At 37.7% G+C, this 21,404-nt stretch overlaps 3 protein-coding genes and 1 pseudogene across 3 annotated transcripts; 2 read left to right on the top strand and 2 right to left on the bottom strand.

Moving 5' to 3' along the window:
- Window positions 1–1,802: 1,802 nt before the first annotated feature.
- On the bottom strand, window positions 1,803–4,121 carry LOC112174556 (aspartic proteinase 36). The gene has a single exon (XM_024312345.2). It carries the CDS (start codon window positions 3,713–3,715, stop codon window positions 2,231–2,233), a length of 1,485 nt encoding a protein of 494 aa, XP_024168113.1. The 5' UTR covers window positions 3,716–4,121; the 3' UTR covers window positions 1,803–2,230.
- Window positions 4,122–9,742: 5,621 nt separating this feature from the next.
- LOC112171587 lies at window positions 9,743–10,852 on the top strand. The gene is made up of 3 exons (XM_024308748.1): window positions 9,743–10,052; window positions 10,223–10,341; window positions 10,451–10,852. Exons 1-3 carry the CDS (start codon window positions 9,743–9,745, stop codon window positions 10,850–10,852), a joined length of 831 nt encoding a protein of 276 aa, XP_024164516.1.
- A 6,743-nt stretch (window positions 10,853–17,595) lies between these two features.
- Window positions 17,596–20,388, top strand: LOC112171586 (annotated as a pseudogene).
- A 440-nt stretch (window positions 20,389–20,828) lies between these two features.
- LOC112171585 (leucine-rich repeat extensin-like protein 2) lies at window positions 20,829–21,404 on the bottom strand. Its single transcript, XM_024308747.1, has one exon. It carries the CDS (start codon window positions 21,402–21,404, stop codon window positions 20,829–20,831), a length of 576 nt encoding a protein of 191 aa, XP_024164515.1.

Raw genomic sequence — 21,404 nt, 5'->3', positions numbered from 1 at the left:
CGGCTGATATTGGCATGGACAAAGTGGTTGTGGAATGTGATTCTAAAGTCTTGGTTAACTTGGTGAATAATGGGGTGGATGAGCTGTGCCCTTTGAAGACTGTGATTGATTATTGTCTTCACCTTCAGGCTGGTTTTTCAGAGTGTATTATCAGCCATGTGTTTCGGGAAGTTAATACGGTTGCTGATGCACTATCAAGATGCAATTTACTGCTGAGATTGGTACCATCTACTTTGAGCAACCTCCTCCACAGATCACTAGTTTTTTGTTAGATGATTTGTGTGAAGTCCTTAGATACAGGAAAGTTGTAACAGCCATTGGCTGAGGTTGGGTTGTGTTTTTTTTTGTTTCTTTTTGGGTCCTTTGGACTCCCACTTATCCAAAAAAAGGCTGAACAATGGGGTGTATCAACGAGGAACTTGCCTGTCAGCATATTTCATTGTATTGCAACTTGGAAGACTAGATAAATCCCAGAAACTAGCACAAAATCTTTGTTCCAGAAAATTTTCATATTCAGCAAAGTTATGGCTATTAAGGGTCTAAGTAGAAATTAGAAAGTTTAGAAGAGATTGTATTTCTTCGAGTAAAGATGAGCTGCAATCCATCATTGAACTTGTTAAAGAAGTTTTGATAAGAAATCCATTTCAGAAGCTGAGAGCCTGTAGCTAATGGTATGTTATGTACACCTTCCAATTTCCCCCTCCCTCCTGTTGAACTTACCTCGTGCAGCATCTTGATGAGAACACTTATAACACTATCTCATATTGCAGGCCCTCAAGTTCTTTGCTAATCAAAAACTTGTTTTTATCAGGTAAGTTCTGATTGCTGAAATGATTAGCTAAAGTTGCCAGCTTGAAAATGGATTTCCCCATCTTCTTCTATTGTGAGTTTTGTTCTCCAAATAAATGGAATTTCACATGCTAGAGAAGTGAATAAGTGGTAGGTCATCTTGTTATGAGCTCTACATAAAATCCCAAGGAATTGCTCACATTATGATAACTCTTCATTATACGTCAACCAAGATTGTTTGTTTACCAAGGAGGCAAGGAATATCTAAGCATGCATCATGTTCCTTTTGCAGCTTTATTGCTCTACCACACCCCTATAGGACCTGCAATGAGTTGGAATCAAACTTTGCATCCAACGGGGATAAAGACCGTCTTCAAAATACCCGAAAGTTATATGAATCTGCACTTACAAGTTACGACTAGGATCTGAGCCCATGGCAGTATTTCATTTTCATGGAGACAAAGGTGAGGTTTCCTCTGCTTTATTGTAGCATGTCTGCTCGTCTAGTTACTCTTTGGAAAACATATTTTCTTTCTTTTTTCTTTTAATTATGAATAACACTACCAATACTTTCTAATATGATAACTAGACTTAAATACATTAATATCACATTCTTTTCATCATGCAATCCACTAAGAAATTTAGTATTTTCTGCTAATTTACAGATGGGAACATCACAGACTGCTTCTTGACGGGCACGCAAGATTCTAAAAGACTGAACTTGTTCTCTAGGTTGTGATAGCTGTTCAATTTTGACCTCATGTTTTAAGATATTCAAGTCAAATGAATTTTGTTCAAGTCAAATGAATTTAGTTGAACATAAAATAGTAATTTCAATTGCATCGGAGTTTAAAGTTCTGTTCTTTTCATTGACTCCTGGGTGCTTGGAAAAACTGACATTGGCTTGCTCTTGTCAACATTACACACAGCAATTGTGAGCTTGCACAGAAGAATCATTAGTTACTTCATTAGGAGATTATATAGAATAATACTGGCATATACAAGAACCCATAAAGCAAACAAGAGCTTCCTTGAATTCCCACTAGCAAATAAGAGCTTATACAGAGCAATCCTTGAATAATCAGAAAATTATTCTAAACTCCATTCTCCCAAACCCCAAATTTCCAAATTTCGTACTTCAATACCAAAATTCCTATAATACTCTCCTCCAAACACCAAATTCTCAATCCACATACCCAAAATTCTCACTTCAATCCCCACTTTATTCACTCTTATCTATTTATACCAACTAGACATCCCCATATCCTATGTGTATCATAATGACAATCAGGAGCAACTTTGAACTGAAGTGTCAGAGCACAATCTATCCTCAGAAAAGAGACGATTCATTGCACAAGCTGAGCAAACCCAAATTCTTATTGATTGATAAATTATGGTTCAAAATCAAAGAATGCTGTGCCTATATGTTGAACTAATTTAACTATATAGATATTTGCAGCAGCATACAAATTACAAATAACAAGAATGTCAATAATCTTCTACCTATTAATATACCTGAAGCAGAAGAAATATTGTGTGCATCAACATAGTATATTGCCCCCGAACTGTCATCCCTCACTTTGATGCTTGAAGAGCAATTGTAATCAATCCACCCAATGGACTGATTCTCAAGATCGTAAAACACCAACTTATTCGAGAGCACCAAATCTCCCAAAAGAGTCATGGAGCCTCCATCTTTGGTTTTCATCCCACTGCTCTGCCACCCAGAACACCATACATACTCTTTCAATTGGAACAAATACTCATGGGGATACACCGAAAGCGAAACCGAGTTCTTGAAATGAAACGTCACCACCGGAAATCCATCATCCACATTCTCCGAATACTGAAAACATGTGAACTGGTCCTCAACAGTGTGCAACTTCAAAAGGGGTTGCTTGCTCAGTATCATTTTCATCACCGGCTCAAAAACCACCTGTGGAAGATAAGCCAAAGTGGTGCCACTATCGATAATGGTCCCCTCCTTGTCTCCATTGTCAAATGTATCCGAGGGCAGGTCTACAACATCACCACCCACCTCAATCGCCTCCATGACCACATTGTAATGCGCACTTTTGGCCACCAATGGAGTCATGTTCAGCTTCAATTTCGTCTCCACAACTTCCCCAATTGCGAAAATGCCACCCCCATTCACATTGTCCAAACAATGTGCAAACTGCTTCTTCACCTTCCCAGCTGCAGCCAGCTGGGATATCATGGACGAATTCGCTTGCCCGAAACCAAGAATCCCATCAAGCGCCTCAGACGACTTCCCTAGCTGCCCTGACTGCTTAGCTCCACACCCGAAAACTATGCTCCCATTCGTCACCGAAGTCTGATGACTCCCACTAACCTTATCAAACTCAATCACATCCTTCACAAAGTACCCTGCAGTCGAGCTCCCATCCCCATAGACCACATTATATTGACACAGCAACTCCGGTTTACAACCCGGCAACTGACCATCGTATTGCGAAGTGCAAAAGTCCTGATCACAAGTGATGGATTGGGAAGTGGAAGAGTCCTTTGGATCATACAATGTGAGCTTGACTCCAATGTCGCTTTTCTTGGGGCAATTGGCGCACTCAATGCAATTGACCCACAAAATGTCGCTGCCGGTGTCGACTTGCACGTAGTAGTCCTTCGACGGGGATCCGATTCCGAGCTTGGCGAAGTAGAGACCGGTCTCGGAAGGGTGGCCGTTGCCGCCCAGTTCCAGATCCACAGCTGATGACGAAACAGAGAGGAGGTTCCGGCCGTGACGCCGAATGTCGTGGGCTTTTAACTCACTAAGTGACCACTGCCCGCGGCGGCCCTGGAACTTGTGACTCACCGGGAAGACCAAGTTGCCGGAAACATGTAGAATCAAAGAGACAAGTAGAAGGAATCCGAAAAGAACCGATCTTGATGTTGGTCCAGGATCCATATACAGAACCCTGATGGAATTCGATGCCAAGATTCGATTTTGAAGGGTGGATTGAAGCTTTTGGGGGAGTAGAAAGATGGGGTTTTTTTTGAAAAGTTGAGGGTGGTAAGATCTGTTTGGGATTGGAGTATTGGACCCAGAAGCAAGAAGGAGACTTTTCTTGGTTTTGGGAGAAAAACCCAGATGGGAAACAATACCTAACTTGGATTGGAGAAGATCGGAGAGGAGGGTTTTGGGGGAAAGTTTGAGGGGACCAAATAGGGGTGTGTTGAGGAGGACGGTGACGGTGAGGGAGGGAAAGGCATGTAAGGAAGAAATGTGAAGGCAAGAAAAGCAAATGCAAAGACGGCAAGGGAGAGAGAAGGACAGACAGAAAGGATTGAAGATAGAGTCAAGAGTCAGAGAAGACTGACCAACTATTTGAGAGTTTTCAAAGTTTGGTTTTTTGCAATTTCTTTGAGATCAAGTATTGGTTTATCCTGTTAGTTTAACGATAAGACGTAGCTTTGTTTGGTAATACTGGGGTAAATTTTGTTATAGGTTATGACGTAAGGGGAGTTGTTATAGGCCAGTAGACTGCGGTAATATTATTGGTTGGAAGAAGAAAAAAATTCTATTTTTTGGATTCAAAATCATTTGGATTGTTCATTGTTTATCATTTATGTGATTTTCGAAAGATAGCTCATTTCTCTCGTACATCGTGGAGCAACGAAAACCGTTTAAACTTGAAGCTGTCTGCTTCAACATCCTGATTTTCATAATATAGTTAATGTTGCATGGTTTATTCTAACTAATGGTAATGCTTTTGAGAGTTTTGTGGCAAAAGTCAATGCTTTTCAGGCTTTAGCTCGTAATTGAAATTACACTGTGTTTGATAATTTGTTTCAGCGTATGAAAGATTTACATTCACAACTTCTGAATCTCCAATCGTCTTCTTTACCTTCTTCATATCAATTTCAACAAGAAGATTCTCTACAGTCTCCTCAACTTGATTCTCTGTTTAGAGATGAAGAGCTTTTTTGGGCTCAACGCTCTAAGGATAAATGGCTTTCTTTAGGTGATAAGAATACTAAATATTTTCAGACTCATGCTATTATAAGATGAAAGAAAAATCAAATCCTTAAACTGAAAAATGATCTTGGTTGCTGGACTAACGACCAATCCCAAATTGCTGATATTCTAATCACTTCTTTTAAACATAGATTTTCTCATTCTAGTACACTGCATCATGATTCATTATCTTGTTTTCTTTCAACTATTGATCCTTTTATTTCTCCTGAAGATAATCAGTCATTACTTGCACCAGTTACATATGATGAATTATTTTCTGTTGTTCAAAGTATTGGTTCCTTGAAAGCTCCAGGTCTGGATGGGATTCATGCCTTATTTTATCAATCTTTTTGGAGTCAAATTCGACAACCATTATACATGTTTTATTATTAGGGACTCTCAAGGGAATCCATTTGTTGTAGCGTGTAGAAATATTGGATCAACTAATGCTTTGGTTGCAGAGGCTACAACTCTTCGTGAAGGTTTACACACAGCTCAATTGCAAAATTTATTGAAAGTTATTGTTGAAGGCTATTCAAAGTTGTTGATAGATTTTCTTTCTGGAAAAACTGCTATTCCTTGGACAATTAATTCAAGTGCTTGTCAGAGACATCAAAAGCTAGCTTCTACTTTTCAGTCTATTATATTTAGGCATATTTACAGAGAAGCGAACTTTGTTGCAGATCATTTGGCCTCTTTAGCCTATAATCATGTAAATTGTAAGGTTTGGTTTTCTTGTATTCCCCTTTCTGTGTCCGCAACATTCCATTTGGATCAGTTGAGAGGGAGTGTCTCTCGTGGTTTTGTTATGTAATTTTTTTTTCTGTCATCAAAAAAAAAAAAAAAACTCTTGTTTTAGTGGTGGCTCTTAGCCTTTTGGTCTTCCGGTTTGTGGAAGTTGTTGCATAGTTTTACATCCTAGCGGTAATATTATTTTTCAAAATCAATATCTGCTCTTTGAATCCAGAAAAAGTTTTTAATATTTATTTTTTCCCAAATGATGGGTTCATTTCTCTCGTTCACCATGGAGCATTACAAGAGTGGTCTCCCACAACCTTTCGTTGTCTCAAGTTATGGGTGTTGTTGGATGGTTCAAACATGTGAGAGAGTATTCAATGTACCGACGTACACTTGTACCAACATGAATAGACTAGGAGGAATAATTTAAATTAAATGAGTGATTTCACGAGGAATATTTCAACCTACTCGCAAGCGTTTGAATATTGAGATCAATAAACTAAGATTTAGTGACAGAACTCGCCCCATATTTCACCCTGAAATTCGAGGTGACATTGTAGGGCCCATCTTAGGGGAAATTTCACCCAAAAAATGGCAGAATTATCCATAAAATAGACTATCCAAACCTAAGAAAACAAAAGAAACACTTCTAATAGCCAACAATATCTTCATCTCCATGAGCCTACAAGCTCTCCTCAACAATTCAACTTTCATAAGTGATATACAAGGAATCTTAAAGATGAATCTCGAGTATCAAATTTTAGATACAACTAAAGTGTCGGTAATCTTAGCAATCTAAATGAAATATTGAAATAACGTATCTGTCGGTTAAATATGTAACCTACAATAAAGATGAAGGTTGTGGACACTATGCCTCAACGCCTACGCACGCTTGATCTCAACTAATCTGCAAACTAGGCACGAAAAACTGAAAAGCCTAGGGAAAAGTATTTAATGTTAGAGTGAGTGGACGAAAAATAAATAATTTCAATGAAATAAAATAAAATCTAATACTTTCCCAAATTTAATTTCAGATAAAACCAAGCATGTAAGATTTCGTGAAAATACTTTTAATCGCTCTCTAGTACTAAAATATCAAAATAAATTCTTTATCATCTGTAAATCATTTCATTTAAGATATGAGCATCTCATAAACATTTCAGAAATCTCATTTAAAACTCTCACATGATAAAATAGGCGACGACTAGAGAGCAATGCCGACTAGTCATCTCATACTACTGGAAGGTACTGCCAACTGGGTGATGCATCGGAGGGTACTTTCGCTCAGAATATGAGGAGGCGATGGCTAGAAGGTATTACCGACTAACCATCTGAAAGGATTAAATTTGGAAAGGAAACTCATTATAAACTCCGGTGGTGGACATTTGTTTTTAAATTAAATGTGCATGTAGTATTATTTTTATCATATTGATTTATATTAATAATAAATGAAGTATGATATTTGAATATTTGAGTATGGTTGAATTATCGGGATTTCTTGATATTATGCAGATTTGAGGGACCTGGGTTAGTTAAAACACCCAATGGTTCGTGCGTCTGCAGTGCAGTGATTAGGCTGGCTATGCTGGGATACATTGCATGGGTGTGTGTGTTGGTTCTATTGACGTATTCCACTAAAAAAAAAAACAAGTTATTTAAGATTTATTGACATTGAGTTCATTTTGAGTTATGGAGTATTCTCAGAGTTTTTGCCGATACTTGACTTATTGGATTATTGAGAATTTGTTTTCAAAAAGTGGAGATTCAAATATTTGAGTTTAGATAACTTATCAAAATTTCATGAATTATGCTAGAGGGTAAGGGCTTCCAGAAATCGGTGGCGGCGCCGGCTGAAATGGCTGGAGTTCGGAGATCGAATCAGGTCAAGGGCGTCGGATTGCCGAAGAGATTATGGCTTCAATTCTCTTTCTCCACTGCAAATTGAAGCAGGGGATTAGAAGGTCATAAGCGTGGTCGGTGTGGAGACAAACGGTGGCCTAACGGTGGAGAACCGGTTGGGTTAACATTTTGAGTCAGATAATGAAATTCGAGTCTCACCGGGAGAGTTTCCAGATTAGGGTTTGTTGACTGAAATGGAAACTTCCAAAAATGGAAGGTCAAACTGCAATTTATAGTAGGTTTGTTGAATTAGTAATTTTTGTTTTTCAAATAGTAACTTCTTCATACGAACTCTGATTTTGGAGTGCCGCATGTCCACGAACTTAGTTTAACACCCTCTACAACTTTTCAGAACAAAGTTTCTTCAAAAAGTGAATCATAGAAAAGCAAGGTTCTAAAAATCGGGCTAGGCGCTAGGCGCCTCCTCCCAGTTCTGATTTTAGCCTAGTCGAGTGAGTTAGGCGCTAAGGAGAAAATCGGCCGCGTAGGTAGTCTAAACGGTTCTGGGCGAGATTTGGGCAGTCGACAATTAGTCGTTTCAGCCTTTTTTTTTTTTTTTTCCCTCTCTAGACTTAAAGCCAATTTAGTAATTTACCCAAAGTCCCAATTCCCAAATCGAAGATAAGGTTCTGGAGGGTCGTCGTTTTGAACCAAAAGTCCAAAACTGGAGGCTTTTTGCTCCGGTCTCTTTCTCTCAATTTCTCTGCCTCTCTCTGCGGTCCGGCCACACTATTCTCAACTGCTCAAGTACTCAGCCTCTCTCTGACTGTCTTAGTCGCCGGTGACGCCGTAACAACGAATTTCTGGTAAGTTGAATTTCTAGGTTTTAGAATATTTCAATGATTCAATCGAATTCAGAATTTCTGGGTTTTCACTTTCCAGTCATCACTCTTGGTTTGCTTCTTTGACTCCTCCTCAAGCTATCAAGCCACGCAAGCAGCAAAGCAGAAGACACTCTTGGTTCGATTTCTGGGTTCTTCAAGCTCGGTGAGTCTTTTAATCTCTTGTTAAGTTGCTGGGTATTGTATGAAACTTTGAGTTTTTAGTTTTGACTCGTGTTGTTGATGACTCGTGTTTCAGTGTTTCCCCCTGTTTCTCACGTTCTCCTGGTTTCCGTTTCTGGATTCATTGATTGACAATGGTTATCTTGTTGTCTTGTTGAGTTGTTGATGACATTGAGTTTGATTGTTTGAAGCTTCTGTCATTAATTTTAGACTGTTTTGTTTTGGTTAATTGAATATTTGGCCGTTTTGGATGGAAGTCATGGGACTTGATTAATTGAATTTGGCCTCTGTGAATGGGCTCTGTGACAGGTTGTATACTTGTATAGTTGTATACTTGTATGCTCAGATTAATTATGCTATGTGCCTCTGTTATGGACTTTTTGAGTTTTTGGTAATCACTTGACATGTTTCATTGTTTTGGTAAATTGAATTGCATATTTCCATATATAGAAATGGTTGTTGAATGTTGAATACTCTTTTACTTATTGAGGGCAATGGCGGGTACTACATCTTCCTCGACATCTAATGCAATGTCGGAGATGGATAGATCATTGAAGCGTGGTTCGGGTGATATTGGATAGGAATATGCAGAGTTGGCGGATGCTTCAAACTTGGATAGGTTGAAGTGTCAGTTGTGTGGGAAATTAGTGAGTGGTGGGATATATCGAATGAAGCAACATATTGCCCACATCAAGGGAAAAGTGGCTCCTTGTAAAAAGTCTTCGGATGAGAATAAAGCCAAATGCAAGAATGCTATTGAAGAGGCAAAGTCTAAGAAGAAACAAAAGAGTAGACATGAAGCATAAGTGAGGCAAGAAGTCATTCTTGAAGGAGATGAAGACAATGAAGCGAGTCAAGGGACATGAAGAATGTCGCATACTCTTGGGCCTATGGACCGTTTTGCATCCCCCATCGATCCGGATTCTTCATTGGATGAAAGTAGGAAGATGAGGCAACAAAATATCAATGATGCACTTTTCAAGCAAAGAACACATAGTGTGCATCAATACTTGGCTAGATGGGTGCATGAAGCCGGAATTCCTTTTCATGCCATTGATAGTGATAGCTTCAAGAGGTTTGTCGAAGCGGTTGGTCAATTTGACCTGGGTTGCCGACCTCCAAGCCAATACCAATTAAGGGAACCATTATTGAAGGAAGAGGTAGAGAGAACTAAAAGTTCATTGAAGAAGCAAGAAGAAGAGTGGGCTTTGAATGGTTGCTCTATTATGACCGATGCTTTGAGTGCTTCTTTTTGGAATGGGGTAAGTCTTTGCTTGAAGGTGTTTGCCCTTTAGTCAAGGTGCTTCACCTTGTTGATGGGGATAGAAAGCCATAAATGGGCTTTGTGTATGAAGAACTACTTAGAGCCAAAGAGGAGATTAAAATGGCATTCAAAGATCAAGAAGCTCACTATCGTCCAATCCTTGACATTGTTGATGAAAAAGCCCGTGATCGACTTGATAGTCCATTGCATTTAGCGGACTACCTCTTGAACCCTTACTACACATATGCCAATCCAAGCATTGAGAATGATAATGTGGTCATGGATGGGTTCTTCACTTTTGTTGAGGTATTCTTTCCCGATAACATTCAAACTCAAAGTTTGGTGATAAATGTAGAATTGCACAAGTATTTGAAGAAAGAAGGTGGATTTGGAAGAGTTTTGGCTAAGGCGGGATGCTCACAAAATGATGACAATTATAATCCGGATAAGAAATACCAACTTATTTTTTTATGTAGCAACTTATTTTGTTTGTTTTGCTTTTGGAGTTTGGCTAATTCATAATTGTTGTTGTTTTGTTTATGTTTTTTTTAGTTTTGTGGTGGAATATTTATGGAAACCTTGTAACAAAATTGCAAAGTATGGCTAAAAGGATACTTTCATTGACCACAAGCTCATCCGGATGTGAGAGAAATTGGAGTGCTTTTGAGGGGGTAAGTACTTATTTAGTTATGCATTTTTGTAAGTTTATAAGCAAGTAGTAATGTAGTTTACTAATTATTTACAAACTCATAATATACTAATTTTTTTGTCTTTATGTAGATCCTTACAAAGAAAAGGAATAGACTAGATACAACGAGGTTAAACAATTTAGTCTATGTCCAATTCAATGCCAAGATCATCAACAAGAAGAGAAGAATGAAAGAGAAGAATGTGGATGTATTACTTGCTGGTGAAGCTACTATGGCCCAAGGATGGATTGTGGATGGTGGTGATGAAGATGTTGAGTCTGATCTTACTAGTGAAGTAGTTGGAGAGGGATTGGGATTGGGAGTGGAGAGTAGCTTAGAGCCTGGGAGAAGTTGTAGACTTCAAGAAATTAGAGAACTTCATGAGGAGGATTTTGTATCGGATGAAGAGGAAGAATATGAGATGGATTTTGAGTTTGAGTCTGATGAGGAGGGAGTGCTAAAGGGATATGGAGAAGAAGAATTTGAGGATTAGGCTTGGATGAATCAAATTTGTAATTTTTATTTTATTTCTAAGAACTCATTATCTCATTGTTGTTGGACATTTTATCTATATTTTGAGTATTTTTACTATTTTCAAACATTATAATATCTTTTATATTTTTATTTATATAATTATATGTTATAAACATAAAAATAAAATATAAAATAAAATAAAAACGGCCTAGGCGGGTAGGCTAGTCCCCGGCCTTCCGCTCGACTAGCGCTTAACGTTTTTTAGAACCTTGAGAAAAAGTCAACGTTTGGAGCCCCTAAAAGTTCGAAATGAAGTAAAAAGTAAGGATTTTAATTGTTTACCATCCAAATAACCAGTAAACGGGTAAATCTAGATATGGGGTGTAACATTTAAAATTTGTCAAACTATCTCCATTCATTGTTTGACATCAATTCAATGGTGCGATGTATTAAAACAGTAAGGAAAAGTAAACTGCAAGAGAATATTAGTGATGAAATACTATTGAGCTTGCTGAATAAAAGGTCTATGAAGTGATTAAGTTGGGCTGACTACAACATAGATATACTTGCACACAATCCTACACTAGGCCACAGGCGGAACCCAACTTAAGGGGTTAGGGGGCAACGCATAATACCTTCTTGTGCAAATTGGGGATCTACAAATCTCTTCTTCCATCGATGTCCGGCTTTTATCTTGGTCTTCATGCATCTAATAAACAAGTCCAAACACAGTGCAACAATAACAGTTACTGTCACTTGAAACAACAGTAGCACCTTAGTGCAGACCTGAAAAACAAAAGAAAAAAATAATTACAAAAGTTAAGTTTTTATTTTCTTTTTTACATAAAGGATGGTGCTATTCACACACCCATTTTCTCTATTCACACACCCTTTTTATTTTTCTATTACTTTAATTCAATTTTTTTATATAAATTACCATAACTACCCTCTCTTGTAATTATGTTTCTTTTTATTTTTTGCTATTTGACAAGTCAATTATGAATCAAACATCATTATACAATAAATCAATTTTTATATAGGTGAAAAATGAAGGAAAAATAATACGTTCATTAAGTGGAATGACTTGTATTATTAGACACGAAATATGTTTTCCAGGTAATTACGTTCATCCAACTGAATCTAAATTGCAAATGTTGGTGACCCATGACCTGTTGGTTAGCTAGTCTAACTACCACCGTGGATGTCACTAACATCAGCGGTGGGGAAAAAACAGTCATCCAGAAGATATAAAAACAAAAACAAAAACAAAAAAACAAAAAACTGAATCTACATTGCAAAGTTTGTTTCTTCTGCATTTAGATTCTTCATTTTCAAAAGCATGCTTCATACCCCTCCTACTTGTATGAAGACAAAGTTTGCAAGTTGATGAACGTAATTACCTGGAAAAGACAATGTTCAATAATATAGGTCATTCCACTTAATGAACGTATTATTTTTTCTTCATTTACATAGGTGAAAAAAATTGATTTTTTTTTTTTTTTGAACAAAAAAAAATTGATTTATTGTATAACGATGTTTGATTCATGATTGACTTCTCAAATAGAAAAAAAAAAAAGAAGAAAAAAACATAATTACAAAGGAGCATAGTTAGGGTATTTTATAAATAAAAAAAATATTGAATTAAAGTAATAGAAAAATAGAGGGGATGTCTACCGTAGCGCTCGGCTCGGAACAACTCTTTCCCCTCCTCCGTCCGCATTTCCCCGATCCCCACCATTCCCTCAGACTTGTTAGAGTCCTCCGAGGTCGACTCCGACATCGACCCATACGAAGACGGAGTGATCTCGTTGTCAAAGTCCATTGCTCTCCTCATCTAAAATGGCTCGTCGGTTTGCACAAAGAGGAAGAGAGTTTGACGGAAGAGTGATACGGGGAAACCGACGTAGGGTTTTAGAGATTTCAAACCTCACTGCTCTGACAAGGCGGTTTAGTTTTGGAGGAGCTGGGTTTAGTTTCAGAGGAGCTAGTTGTGTACTACAAGTCTACAACCCATGCTCGTGGATGCTCTAATTTACAATATTACCCTTTTTCTTTCCATTTCTCTCATTCCATAAGGAGAGTTTGGTATTTTCACTTTCTGTAAAAATGCAATCTTTATGGTTGAACATTAATGTCTTTTTGTCTTGTTCCGTGCAAGATTTTTTACCTTTGGTAACGAGTCCCTAATGTTTGCACTCACAATCATATTAGCTAATATTTCAACCAATCATATTCACAAAATTGACCATTCTCGCCTTATAGTAGCTACGCCCATGCATGTGCCTATAGGTTAGGTTAATTTTTCTTTTCTTTGCTACTTATACTTATGAATTTTGTGGGGTGTTGCAGTGCTTTATATGGATTTTCAAGATCAATTATCAACTGTTTCAGTGCTATGCCATATTGTTGTCGATTGTGGCTATATGGCCATTGTCTGCTAAAAAATCATATAATTTTTTAGAACTGAATATGATTGGTTGAAATATTTGGACTTCTGTAAATAGAAACGAGATATTGACCATTCTGCTTTTGTCTTGACATGTCTCACCTTCTTTTTATATAATTGAATCTCCAATGAACGATTCTCAAATTATGAGATATAAATATAAAAATCCTTAACGGTAGAATTCAAAAGATGAAAAAAATCATGATCTTATATGTATATTTTTTGTCTCTTATTCCTCTCTTCTCAACCGTTTTTGTCTTGACATGTCTCATCTTCTTTTTATATAATTGAATCTCCAATGAACGATTCTCAAATTAGGAGATATAAATATAATAAATCCTTAACGGTAGAATTCAAAAGATGAAAAAATCATGATCTTATATATATTTTTTTGTCTCTTATTCCTCTCTTCTCAACCGTTTTTGTCTTGACATGTCTCACCTTCTTTTTATATAATTGAATCTCCAATGAACGATTCTCAAATTAGGAGATATAAATATAATAAATCCTTTACGGTAGAATTCAAAAGATGAAAAAAATTATGATCTTATATATATTTTTTTGTCTCTTATTCCTCTCTTCTCAACCGTTTCTTGTTCTTTTGCTTAATTTGAGTTCTTCTCGTTTTCAAGGCGGTCGACAACTCATTCAACTTTACTCACTTTAAAAAAAAAAAAAAAAAGATTACTTATATATACTAAGTTTATATAATATGGTTTTAAATCTATAGATTTGTAATTTTTTTTTTCTTTCTCAAGTTTTGACCCTTCTAGATAAAATTTCTGGCTATGCCCCTAGCCACAAGTAGAAAATATGATAACACCTTATAGAAAGATACAGTTGACCTACTATTGACAACCTAATATAAACACTAAATTTCAAAGAGTTAGGTGAGTGTTGATGGTTAGATGGTCATACAATCAGGTAATTTAAAGAATAATAGTGTTGATGAACAACAAGAACATGGATGTGATTCGTAAAAAGGCAATTTTGAAAGAGTAGCAACACTACCAAATACAAAAATCAGTAAGGGGTGTAGATTTCACGTCCACAATAAAAAGGTATAAAAGATTAGAGCTAATTATCTCTACAAAAATTACCTTGTTGTCTTTAAGTACCTGTGCTCTACGCCTCACCATGAATGGAAGTGTATGTGATATAAATAGCATCAAGCCCGCTCACCTGCGGGACGAAAATAAAGGGACAAAACGGGACAAAACCCTCCCAGCCGTTGGATCTTAATTCAGTTGATCAAACGGATAGAATAGCAAACCATTAAAACAATTTTTTTTAACCCATTATCCAATCCCGTTTAGTCTCAACCAAGACTCCACGTTCAGTCTTGGGTTCTTCTGTTCTTCCTCCTCCCTCGTCTCCACGTTCAGTCTTGAGTTCTTCCTCCTCCCTCGCCTCCCATATACCATTCTTGATTCATCCTCATCATCACAAGATTGGCCTATCTTGAAGGTATTTTTCTTAGATTTTACTCTCTCTTGATTTTAGGGTTTTTTTTTTTTTTTTAACTTTTTTCTTTTCAGTTTGGGTGAAGCATGGAGCCATCGTATTTTGTTTGATGATTTCATTACTGGTGTTTTGATTTGATTGTCGAAATTTTGGTATTCTTTTGCAAGTATTGATTTTGCTGGGATATAGAGTTGGTCAAAAGAAATTGAAAAAAAGCCAATACTTTTTGTCCTGACTTTTTGTCCATGGAATGGATTGAATCATTGAATAGGAAGCCTCATTGACCCATAAAAATCAATACTTTTTGTCTTGGTTTCATTGTCTTAGTTTTGGTTTCATTCTCTCTTTCATTCTCTGTCTCACGGTCAAAGTTTCTGCTTTTTTTTTTTTTTATAATCTTTTTCAAGTAGGGCAATATGTTAATTCAGAGCACTAAAATCTCAAAAGGTCAACATAGATTTGTTTAATGAGGAGCTCACGGCTTCACATAATTTTGTCGTCAAAATGCAATTCCATACATGAAGAGCTCAATTATAATATAAGTAAAATGCTTGAATTGAAATTGTGTTTAGTTTTTAACTTCTTTTTTATTAGTGTTATGTCTTTGACTCTGTTATGGTGAAATTCTGATTATAGTTGTGTTTGTAATATAATGCTACAGCTTTATGATGGGTGAACCATCGTTACAAGAGACAAAGGAGAATGCTGTTGTAGATGAACCAAAACTTCAGCTTGGTCAAGAATTCGAATCAATAGAGGAGGCCTATTACTTTTACAATGAGATATATGCAAAGATTGTTGGTTTTAGTGTGAGAATGGGTTCAACTAAGAGAAGAAAGATCACTGGAGAGATTACTTGGAAACAATTTTTATGTTCCAAGGAATGAAAAACATATGAGACTTATGAGAACTCAAGATGGCAACATTCATCGACCATGGAAGAAAGGAGGTGCGGAATAAAGCGTATGGGTTGTAAGGCAAGGTTGAACATCGTCTTTAACAAGGCAAGCAAAAAATGGTGTGTAAGTGACTTTGAGGAGGCTCATACACATGAACTTACAACCCCCAAAAGAGTACATTTATTACCATCACACCGCAAGCTTACAAAGGCAAAGAAGTGTCTTATGGAAAAGCTAAGTAGTGTTAATGTTCGAACAAGTCAGCAATTCAAAATAATGGAGACTGTGGCAGGTGGTATACAGAATGTTAGATGTATTCCTAGAGATTTGAGAAACTTTGAAAAAGATTCGAGGGAAGAAGTGAAGGGACATGATGCAACTATGCTACTTGAGTTCTTAGAGTCAGAAAAGGAAAAGAAGCCGTCTTTTTATTTTGAAGTTGACCGAGATGAACAAAATAGGATGAATCGTTGCTTTTGGGCTGATCCTACCTCAAAAAAGCATATTATTTCTTTGACGATGTTGTTGTGTTTGATACCACGTACAACACAAACAAATATCGCATGATCTTTGCTCCAATCACAGGCATCAACCATCATGGCCAGACAATTGTATTTGGTTGTGGACTTTTAAGTGATGAGAAAACTGAGTCTTTTATTTGGTTAGTGGAACAATGGTTGAAAGCTATGCCTAGTGGTCCACCGAAAGTTATAATTACTGATCAAGATCCAGCAATTGCAAAAGCCATTGCTCAAATTCTTCCACTTACACTCCACCGTTTTTGTCTTTGGCATATCATGTTTAAATTTTGAGATAAGCTTGAACCTGTGATTGCTGAAAGTTATTATGAACTCTTCAAAGCTAGTGTATATAACTCCAAGACTAAAGAAGAATTTGAAGCTAGTTGGAAGAATGATGTTCAACAAAGTAGTCAAGAAAATCATGCATGGTTGAACACAATGTATGAACTACGAAGTAAATGGGTCCCTGCATTTTGCAATCACATCTTTCATGCAGGTATGCAAAGTAGTCAAAGAGTTGAGAGTAACCATTCATTCTTCAAATCATTTGTTTCAGTGAACAATTCTTTATTGGATTTTGCTACAAGGATTAAAAGGGGACTTAGACAACAAAGGCATGAAGAACTGATTCGTGATCATGTTGATAATAATGAAATTCCAAAGACAAGGACTTACTATCCCATAGAAAAGCAAATGCGTGAGGTGTACACAAACGAAATATTTTTGAGGTTCCAAGATGAGGTTGTCAAGAGTATTGCTTACTTGAAATGTGAAACTTTGAAGGAAGATGAAAATGAATGTGTGTATAATGTAGGGAGGTCGTAGGAGGCCTTAGGTCATGTGTTCCCCTTTTTAAACTAGTCATTTTGCGGGTTCGGCTACTTTTCTTTTTTGTTGGTAGAGCCGGTTTCCCTCATGTAATACACGTCCAGCCTTCTTCACAAACTCGTACAATCAATGCCATAAATTTTGCTTCTAAAACTTGTTGTAAGTCTTATTATGCTATGATCAATATTGAAGATGTAATTACTTAGATAATAAAATCCAATATATAAGCCGTAAAGACGGATTCATTATGTGTAACATCGTTTGCTTGTGAATAAACTGACTTCCTCTCTAAGCCAAAAAAAGAAAGGAAAAAAAAAAGTTAAGAGTAAAGACAAGCTAATCATGAAACAAGCCAAAGAAAGTTCAATGCATGCATGCATGTGTCGTGGTAGCGTTTCTTAAACAAGTATGAAACAACTGTCTAATAGTGATGGCCGGCTGGTTAAGCACTTGAGCTAGGTGAAAGCGTGGAAGCTGTCTTCCCTTAAAGCGTGGGTGGACCTCACGTTCAGGTATATCAGTGTTTGTGGAAGGGTTTACCAGCAGTAGTGACATGAACTAATTATCAAAGTCAAATACTAATTTGCTTCTCGTTGACGTGGGTATGAATTTAAAAATAATAAATCACCACGAAACCCAATTCTTCATACATACGAATGTCTTTTGCCAAGGACAGGGCAACAGAGAGCAGCAATTCTACATTTGATCTGATCCTACTGCCGATTTCCACACATATTCTATACTTTGGAATCCCCTAAACATTGTGTAAGTACTATAATTAAATTCAAAACTGTGAGGACATGGTGATTTTCTGTGAGTAAATAACAGTTGCCCTAGTTATTCATGAAATAAATGATGTCTAAAAATGCCTACATTGATTTTACTAGTTACAAACAAGAACATTCCAAGTGTGATTATATATATATATATATATATATATATATATATATGAGAAAAATTTAGTCACCGTCCCCAAACTATGCTGCCAAGGCCAATTTGATACCCGAACTCTCAAAAGTATCAATGTGATACCCAAAGACCTATTTTGATATCAACGTGATACTTCCGTCCAAAATTCCTAACGGGACCGTCTATTTGCTGACGTGGCAAGTACGTGGGTCCCCAAAAAAATGTAAAATGACCAATTTACCCTTTTTTAATTCATTTTTTCCTTTTCATTTCTTTTTGTTCTTTCTCTTCTTCTTCTTCTTCGATTTTCTTCTAGCCAAACCGCAGCCTCTTGCCTCACCCCATAACCTTTGCAATTCTTCCTCCAACCCTCCACCAAGCAAATATCCAGATCCACCAGCCCGAAATCGTTAAATTGTTCCCAGCCCACAGTCATGCATCCACACTCTGATCCGGCGAATATCTCCCTCCACTCCGCTAGCTTTCTCCCACCAATCCATCAACCCAGCAAAACGATCCCTCTATCCATCGAGTCTGCCCCGTCCTCCGACCACCGCAAGACACCATTACGACCCTGCAGGGACCCAACTCCGGTCTGATCCCCACCCCAGATATAGCTGCCTCCTTGTACTGAGAGAGACAAATTAAATCCCTCTCCAACCCCAACCTCCGAGAAAAAGATACACTCACAAACCAACTATCCCGTAATGGATTGAGGAGGAGGGGAGGAGGTCCTTGAGGGAGGTGTAGGACTCGAAGCTCTTGAGGGAGAGAAGCTCCAGGTCGAGCTGCGGCAGTCAATGGCGCGGCGTCACGGCGCTGTTTGGGGTTGGGAAGCTGCAGCTATGGCGGGGCTTACTGGTGGGAGTGGTGGATGAGGATAAGGAGGATAAGAGGTGGCTGAGCTTGGTGGGGACGATGACGGAGGTGGAGATGGAGTTGCGAACCGGTCTCCTAGTTGGTTGCGCCGGACATCAGAGCCTCCTCCTTGTCGCCGACACCGGAGACAATCCCCACTGCTCCGATTGTTCTTCATAAGCCACAAACCCTTTGCAGTGGTGCAAAAAAAAATTTCTCCATTTCGGCTGCTCTTTGTAAACCCACAAATCCATTCCCAGAAAAATAACCAATTGTGATAGAAAGGAGAGAGGATCAGATTGGCGGAGAGAGAGAGAGAGAGAGAGAGCTCGATCTCGTTTTTTTCTTTTCTTTTTTTTTTTAATTTTTTTAATTTTTTTTTTAATTTTTAATAATTAATTAGTTGAGAAAGACAATTTTACCCTTGCCACGTCAGCAAATAGACGACTCCGTTAGGAATTTTGGACGGAAGTATCACGTTGATATCAAAATAGGTCTTTGGGTATCACATTGATACTTTTGAGAGTTCGGGTATCAAATTGGCCTTGGCAGCATAGTTTGGGGACGGTGACTGAATTTTTCTCCATATATATATATATATACATACAGATCCTATCTAGAGCGGAGCTCCGCTTTGAAAATTAACGTGTGAAGTTCGAGTTTTGGGTCACTTTTCGGTCGCATCTCCACATCTCGACCGTTCAGTTTTTAGGTACTAGTGTATAGACCATCTCTGCAAATTTTCAGCCAAATTGATGATCGTTAAGGTATCTAACTTGCATAAACCAATGGACGGACTGAATCTGTCAACCTGAACCGTACTAGCTTTAAGGAAGTTATCAATGCCTTACCGATCATCATTTTGGCTGAAAATTTGCAGAGATGATCTATACACTAGTACCTAAAAACTGAACGGTCGAGATGTGGATATGCGACCGAAAAGTGACCTAAAACTTGAACTTCACACGTTAATTTCAAAGCGGAGCTCCGCTTTGGATAGGATCTATATATATATATATATATTTTTTTTTTTTTTATCAGGTAAATAACATTTCGTGAGTCGAACTCACAACCCCCACTTACGAAGGGGAGACTATGCCACTAGACTAAATGGTACTGGGCATTGAGGCATCATTTAGTAAAATAATCGATCTGTAATTTGAAAAAATAAAAATAAAAATAAAATACAAAACTGCAACATTATTATGGATCTTGTTTTAGTTTCATTGCCTTTGTACTGATGTGATTTCAAATTCTTGCATATATAGCTTCTTGATGGATGGCATTCCCATTAGACAGTTCAAGAACCTGGAGTCCTTTGGCATTCCATTTCCCAAATACTAGCCTGTGAGGTTATACTCCAGTCTCTGGAATGCGGATAACTGGGCTACCAGAGGTGGATATATTGCAGAAGATAGATTGGACCCAAGCACCCTTTACTGCATCTTACAGGAACTTCAGTGCCAATTCCAATTCCCAGGGAGCATGGTACTGGAACAAGTTGGACTACTCGGGTAAAGGCCAGATGCAATGGGTGCAAAAGAACTATATGATCTACAACTACTGCACAGACGCAAAGCGATTCCCCTTAGGGTTTGATCCTGAATGTTATTTGACTAATCTGTCCTAGACGCAACTCCGCTGATTTGTACAATAAACCTATGTTGAGGAGACCGACTTATACAAGCAGGTACGCCTCTGTTGATGATGTGCTGTAGAACAATATCATGCATACACCACAACTATTGTTACAAACTTACAATATTGTGTTTTGTACGTGTAATGTCGTTTTGTTCTTGTTCAAATGATATAAAAAAAAATTAATAAAATAAAGAAAAGATTTTTTTTTTTTTTTGTAGAAATAAATAAATAAATAATTTTGTTTTAGAAGAAATAAATAAAATAATTGAAAAAGCTTAACCAGTCGTGAACCTCTGACTTGCAATCCGTTGCAGTAGAGGTGCGTGAAATCTAAGGAGACTGTTACTCTTACATAATTTATCATATAAAAATTGTAGCACATATCAACGGTTCAATTCTTCGAATATAACAAAAAATAAGTCCAACACCTTACATTAGACTGCAACTACTAGCTGTGTTATCATCGCTTAAAAAATGGATGAATGAGTTGCCAACTGGGGGATCCCTTGGTTTCTGACCATAATAATAAGGATACAGAGGCTGGGGCACCATTCCGTTGATGAAGTTGTAATTGTAAGGGTTATTTTGGTAACCATATAAATGTGGCGGCGGCATCAAATTGTAACCATAAGGGTTTTGGTACCCATATGGGGGAGGCGGCGGCGGTAATAAGGGCGGCTGTGGTGGTGGTGGTCTTCCCCAGTTGCTCGCGTAAACATATGGCCTCGGCCTTACCTGGTGAACAAGCGCGAGTGGAGGACGAGGCCTATACATGGTACCCTTAGGCGCCCTTCTTGGCACATTATTATAGGTGCGTTCATCTTCATCGCAATCGGAATTATCACTCTCACTGCAGTATTGGCAGTTTCTTGCCCTGGAAACGATTTTTTTCTTGTAATCATTTGGAACGCTGTTGAATGGTGGTGCTTGATTTGCAGAAGGCTTAGATATCTTTGGGGCACCCAGAAGGTTCTTGATCTTGTAGGAAACAAGAAACCAGGCCAT

Source organism: Rosa chinensis, chromosome 6 (assembly GCF_002994745.2).
Source record: "Rosa chinensis cultivar Old Blush chromosome 6, RchiOBHm-V2, whole genome shotgun sequence".
NCBI lineage: Eukaryota > Viridiplantae > Streptophyta > Magnoliopsida > Rosales > Rosaceae > Rosa > Rosa chinensis.
The sequence above is the reverse complement of the archived record's forward strand: the minus strand, read 5'-3'. Positions and strand labels throughout refer to the sequence as shown.